Source organism: Berghia stephanieae, chromosome 11, assembly GCF_034508935.2.
Source record: "Berghia stephanieae isolate SIO BIC M18660-M18661 chromosome 11, UCSD_Bste_1.3, whole genome shotgun sequence".
Taxonomy (NCBI): Eukaryota; Metazoa; Mollusca; class Gastropoda; order Nudibranchia; family Aeolidiidae; genus Berghia; species Berghia stephanieae.
Window position 1 is genome coordinate 2,771,675 of NC_088370.1, and position 6,466 is coordinate 2,778,140.

The 6,466-nt window shown below is 30.9% G+C and overlaps 1 protein-coding gene across 3 annotated transcripts in view; it reads right to left on the reverse strand.

Annotated features, from left to right (window-relative positions):
- Positions 1-2,908: 2,908 nt before the first annotated feature.
- The window catches only part of LOC144957331 (5-hydroxymethyl-dUMP N-hydrolase-like), a 22,927-nt gene continuing 19,369 nt past the window's right edge, over positions 2,909-6,466 (reverse strand). For all 3 annotated transcript variants that reach the window (XM_078888483.1, XM_078888481.1, XM_078888482.1), the window contains 2 exons: positions 6,160-6,270; positions 2,909-3,446 (listed from right to left, as the gene is read on the reverse strand). In XM_078888483.1, the coding sequence (XP_078744609.1) occupies positions 3,283-3,446; positions 6,160-6,270 (275 nt within the window). In that variant the 3' untranslated portion in view covers positions 2,909-3,282. The remainder of the gene's footprint in view (positions 3,447-6,159; positions 6,271-6,466) is intronic.

Genomic DNA, 6,466 nt, shown 5'->3' on the forward strand with positions numbered 1-6,466 from the left:
TAGTCGAACTCGGTACATTCAGTTTTGTTTTTTTGTTGTTTTTTGTTATTTTTTTTTTTTTTTTGTTTTTGTTTTGTTTTTTTGTTGTTGTTGTTTTTTTTGTTGTTGTTGTTTTTTTTTTTTCGTTTTTTTTTCAAAATTGGGGAAAATGTATTAAAAATGAGCGTGTGCATAGACAGTTTTATTCAACTACATAATTAACATGTACAGATTAAAAACATTAGCTTTGATACTACGCCTATGATTTGTTTCATAAAAATGTAATAATATAAATGGGCATGGGGCAAGAACAGCTATACAGAGGGTAAAATTAACACGGGTAAAATACTACGGATATATATGGAGATAGTTCGAAGATGACGTCACTCGGGTCTTTGTTATTGTTTTTTGCCATCCGCGTTTATGAGTAATGATCACTGAACTGCATTAACCTGACTATAGACGTTCATGGATACACATAGTTTTGTGTGTTGGGCCGTTATACTTCCGGATGGCAATGGTATGAGCTTCTTAGCCAAGCGCATACTATCTACGGTCGGGTGTTAGGGTTGAGTAAATTTAACTCACAACACCGACAATATCCGTAGTTAACCTTACTCGGGTTACTTTTACCCCATGTCTATTTATTACATTTTTCTGAGACAAATTATAGGCGTAATCAGGAGGTCTGAGGTTCGATCCCCAGTCAAGTTAGACTGATATTGGGATGGGTTTTTTTCTTGTATTTTTCTTTCTTGATTTGTGTGGCACCTTTCATCATGCACACTTGTCCAGTTCTGTGTGAACTGCTAAACCTTTCAATTTCAACGCTTAATTTGCATGTGTTTTATTTATATTATATACTAGTAAAAACCGGCAATTTCGCGGGGAAAGAACTATTTTCATTCGATATTGCTTGATTAGCTTGATTACGATTAGATGCACACTTTAATTTTAATCGATGTGCTTGTCGTCGCTGTCATGCTTTATTCAGCATGATTTTAGTTTATCAGTATCAGTCAGTAGATATCAATGATCAATATCAATAAGTCACAAGTCTTTACCACGCTTGACTTGGGAGGCCTTCCGAAAGCCCTTACAAAGGGAAACAACTTAAATAATATTCCCTCAACTAACCCCAAGAAAAAGTAAAACCTAGACTACCTTTAACTAACCCTAATAGTAATAGGAAAATAAACACCATAGAATTATGACTAACCCTAATAGAAAAAAAAACCCTCGGACTGCTTTGCACTACCTTAACCTTTCAATACTTCACAAATTAAAATGGCGGCCGAGAATCAAAACAATGGTCAAATTAGGAAATTTTAAACTTTCACAAATCTATCAAGGTTTGTTCTAGAGTTTTTAAAATGCTTCTTTATAATGACAAATTGAATAAATAAACGCCTGACAAAAGATATACGGTGAAAATACAAATTGAAAGAATACTGGGGATGTAGGAGCTTTCGGAATGTCTCCCTCCTAGCACCTTTACTAAGACTTATGACTAACCCTAATAGAAAAAAAAAATCCTCACAAATCTATATGATGACAAATTGAATAAATAAACGCATGACAAAAGATAAACGGTGAAAATACAAATTGAAAGAATATTGGGGATGTAGGAGTCTTCGGAATGTCTCCCCTTTACCTAACTTATGTGAGGTCAAATGAAAATCTGAAGCAGACGCGAAAAATATCAAGTTTGTTCGGGTTAGAAGCTAGACAGATACAATTGACAGTTTGCCGAAAACGTTTAATTAAATATTTCCCAGGGCAATAATTATTACATCGATGGCATAAAAACGACCGTAATATCAGCAGTAATATTATTTGACGTTGTTTTAATCGATGAAACCTGTTAAAAATTTGTGTAAATCTGTATACCTTCATGTGATCAAGTGAATAATATCACATGAATGACACGATTTGCTGAAAAATGCCAACACACACACACACATGTATATACCACACACAACACACACACACACACACAAACATACACGCAATTAGAACATACTACTACATAACAACACTGATCACCGATAAATCAACAACACAACGGAAGTAATAATAATACTTGATGTCATAATAGATGACGCAAACCGACAACTTTTTACAGTGACGAAATTGGTTGATTTTGAGAGTGTTAGTGTCGTCGTCGGTACATATTTTATGATATCTGTTTGACTCAACGAACTTTTCAAACTGACTTTAAATTATAAAAGGAAATCAAGTTATCCGTTTATCTATCTGTAAAAAAAAATACATTTTTAATTTTCAAATCTTTCAGTAGAGTTGTGCGCCGTATCTTTTTTTTTTATTGACTCAACTTCAAATAAGAAAAGATATATATATATATATATATATATATATATATATATATATATATATATATATATATTTATATATAATATATATATATATATATATTATATATATATATATATATATATATATATATATATTTATATATATATATATATATATATATATATATATATATATATATATATATATATTATAATATATATATATATATATATATACAGTAAATTTTACTTTAAACTTAAACCGAAAGAAGCTAAACCGAAAAATACCTTAAACCGCAAAGAATTTAATAAATTGTACGACTTTCTTCATTATCTTCGTACTAATTCTCACTATGAACCGAAATACTTCTAAGCAGGACTTTCTCCAGTATTTCGGTTCATAGTGAGAATTAGTACGAAGATAATGAAAAAAGTCGTACAATTTATTAAATTCTTTGCGGTTTAAGGTATTTTTCGGTTTAGCTTCTTTCGGTTTAAGTTTAAAGTAATTTTACTGTATACACACACACACACAAACACACACACACACACACACACAGACAGACACACACACACACATATTATCTATAAAATCACAAACATAAACTCTGGAATTATTTTCCTCGCTTTATTTAGAAGAATGAAAATAACTTCCCAAACTGCTGCCAACTACTACCGTTCGCTAATTTTATTCACTTTAAAAGTTAACTTTTAATTTTACTGGAGTGTGGTTAAAACAGAGCTGCCAACCAAAATTCGTAGTTTCCAAGGGGGGGGGGGGGGGATAAGAAAAATTCACGTTAAATGGCTTTATTACAAATAAACAATTTTCTGTTAGTCTTAGCATGGCCAAAAAAATGCTCCAAAGTCTGAATAATAAAATAGGATCTAATCTAAGGAGCTAAACTTTCTTTTTCAACAAAATTTATTGGGTCAAAGTCAAAGAGACCTATGCAGCTCTGTAGCTGAAGCCAAAAAAATCGTATTTCTACGAGTTTTTCGTTGTACTAGGCAGGTCTGGGTTAGATGTGACTTTTTTTTTATTAGATCCAAAGTAATCCTCCAAGATAGCAAAAGCCTCTTGTTCGTTGCGATACTCCTTGACCAGAAATCTGGTTCCATCTTCAGCCCCAAGAATCATTCTTGAAACTTCTGGAAAAGAAGGGAAAACATTTTAATAAATACACAATGAAAATACATCCAGTTTTACAATTATGTATGTATTTGTATCATTTTATGTATGTAGTAGTAGTAGTAGCCTATGTATTTGTATGATTTTATGTATGTAGTAGTAGTAGTAGTAGTAGTAGCCTATGTATTTGTATGATTTTATTTATGTAGTAGTAGTAGTAGCCTATGTATTTGTATGATTTTATGTATGTAGTAGTAGTAGTAGTAGCCTATGTATTTGTATGATTTTATGTATGTAGTAGTAGTAGTAGCCTATGTATTTGTATGATTTTATGTATGTAGTAGTAGTAGTAGCCTATGTATTTGTATGATTTTTTATGTAGTAGTAGTAGTAGTAGTAGTAGTAGCCTATGTATTTGTATGATTTTATGTATGTAGTAGTAGTAGTAGCCTATGTATTTGTATGATTTTATGTATGTAGTAGTAGTAGTAGCCTATGTATTTGTATGATTTTATGTATGTAGTAGTAGTAGTAGCCTATGTATTTGTATGATTTTATGTATGTAGTAGTAGTAGTAGCCTATGTATTTGTATGATTTTATGTATGTAGTAGTAGTAGTAGTAGTAGTAGCCTATGTATTTGTATGATTTTATGTATGTAGTAGTAGTAGTAGCCTATGTATTTGTATGATTTTATGTAGTAGTAGTAGTAGTGGCCTATGTATTTGTATGATTTTATGTATGTAGTAGTAGTAGTAGCCTATGTATTTGTATGATTTTATGTAGTAGTAGTAGTAGCCTATGTATTTGTATGATTTTATGTAGTAGTAGTAGTAGTAGTAGCCTATGTATTTGTATGATTTTATGTATGTAGTAGTAGTAGTAGCCTATGTATTTGTATGATTTTATGTATGTAGTAGTAGTAGTAGACTATGTATTTGTATGATTTTATGTAGTAGTAGTAGTAGCCTATGTATTTGTATGATTTTATGTAGTAGTAGTAGTAGTAGCCTATGTATTTGTATGATTTTATGTATGTAGTAGTAGTAGTAGCCTATGTATTTGTATGATTTTATGTAGTAGTAGTAGTAGTAGCCTATGTATTTGTATGATTTTATGTAGTAGTAGTAGTAGTAGCCTATGTATTTGTATGATTTTATGTATGTAGTAGTAGTAGTAGCCTATGTATTTGTATGATTTTATGTATGTAGTAGTAGTAGTAGCCTATGTATTTGTATGATTTTATGTATGTATTAGTTGTAGTAGCCTATGTATTTGTATGATTTTATGTATGTATGTAGTAGTAGTAGCCTATGTATTTGTATGATTTTATGTAGTAGTAGTAGTAGCCTATGTATTTGTATGATTTTATGTAGTAGTAGTAGTTGTAGTAGTAGCCTATGTATTTGTATGATTTTATGTAGCAGTAGTAGTAGTAGCCTATGTATTTGTATGATTTTATGTATGTAGTAGTAGTAGTAGCCTATGTATTTGTATGATTTTATGTAGTAGTAGTAGTAGTAGCCTATGTATTTGTATGATTTTATGTATGTAGTAGTAGTAGTAGCCTATGTATTTGTATGATTTTATGTATGTAGTAGTAGTAGTAGCCTATGTATTTGTATGATTTTATGTATGTAGTAGTAGTAGTAGCCTATGTATTTGTATGATTTTATGTAGTAGTAGTAGTAGTAGTAGCCTATGTATTTGTATGATTTTATGTATGTAGTAGTAGTAGTAGCTTATGTATTTGTATGATTTTATGTATGTAGTAGTAGTAGTAGCCTATGTATTTGTATGATTTTATGTAGTAGTAGTAGTAGCCTATGTATTTGTATGATTTTATGTAGTAGTAGTAGTAGCCTATGTATTTGTATGATTTTATGTAGTAGTAGTAGTAGCCTATGTATTTGTATGATTTTATGTAGTAGTAGTAGTAGTAGCCTATGTATTTGTATGATTTTATGTATGTAGTAGTAGTAGCCTATGTATTTGTATGATTTTATGTATGTAGTAGTAGTAGCCTATGTATTTGTATGATTTTATGTAGTAGTAGTAGTAGCCTATGTATTTGTATGATTTTATGTATGTAGTAGTAGTAGTAGCCTATGTATTTGTATGATTTTATGTATGTAGTAGAAGTAGTAGCCTATGTATTTGTATGATTTTATGTATGTAGTAGTAGTAGTAGCCTATGTATTTGTATGATTTTATGTATGTAGTAGTAGTATTAGCCTATGTATTTGTATGATTTTATGTAGTAGTAGTAGTAGCCTATGTATTTATAGTTTCATGTTTTTTATTTTAAATCTTATATTTTATGATTAAGTGACTCAGGTTACGTAATTGTTACGCGATTTGAGATTGGTAATAATGACGTAAGGCGCAATGATGATGATGGTGATAATGATGATGATCATCTCTATCATCATCATCATCACCATCATCATCATCATCATCATCATCATTTTAGTAGTAGTAGTAGTAGTAGTAGTAGTAGTAGTAGTAGTAGTAGTAGTAGTAGTAGTAGTAGTAGTAGTAGTAGTAGTAGTAGTGTAACGACGACGACTTCGAAAAATCCCAGGTTTGCGAGTTGTTTTTTTTTTTTGTTTTTGTTTTGTTTTTGTTTTGTTTTTTGCCAAGATGATAATTAAAGTAAGGACGAGTTTTCTGGCCAAATTTTCAAATAATATGGGTTTTTCCAAAGTTGAGTATGACGGCAGTGTAGACTTACTTTTCTCCCCTCCGGGTCTGTAGAGACACAAGACCTTTTTGTTCATAGCCTTAGCTCGACCCAGCTCATACCCAACGCCCAACGACGTCCGGGTCACCTCAGCTACAACATCTAAGAAAGAAAAAAACCATTAAAACCTTGAGCTGTTGTATAAAGTCATATAATATATCCAATAAATGTGCCCAACAAGCGCATCACAAGGCGTCCAGAACTAACAGCATAATAATAATAATGATGATGATGATGATGATGATGATGATGATGATGATGATGACGACGATGATGATGATAATAATGATGATGATGA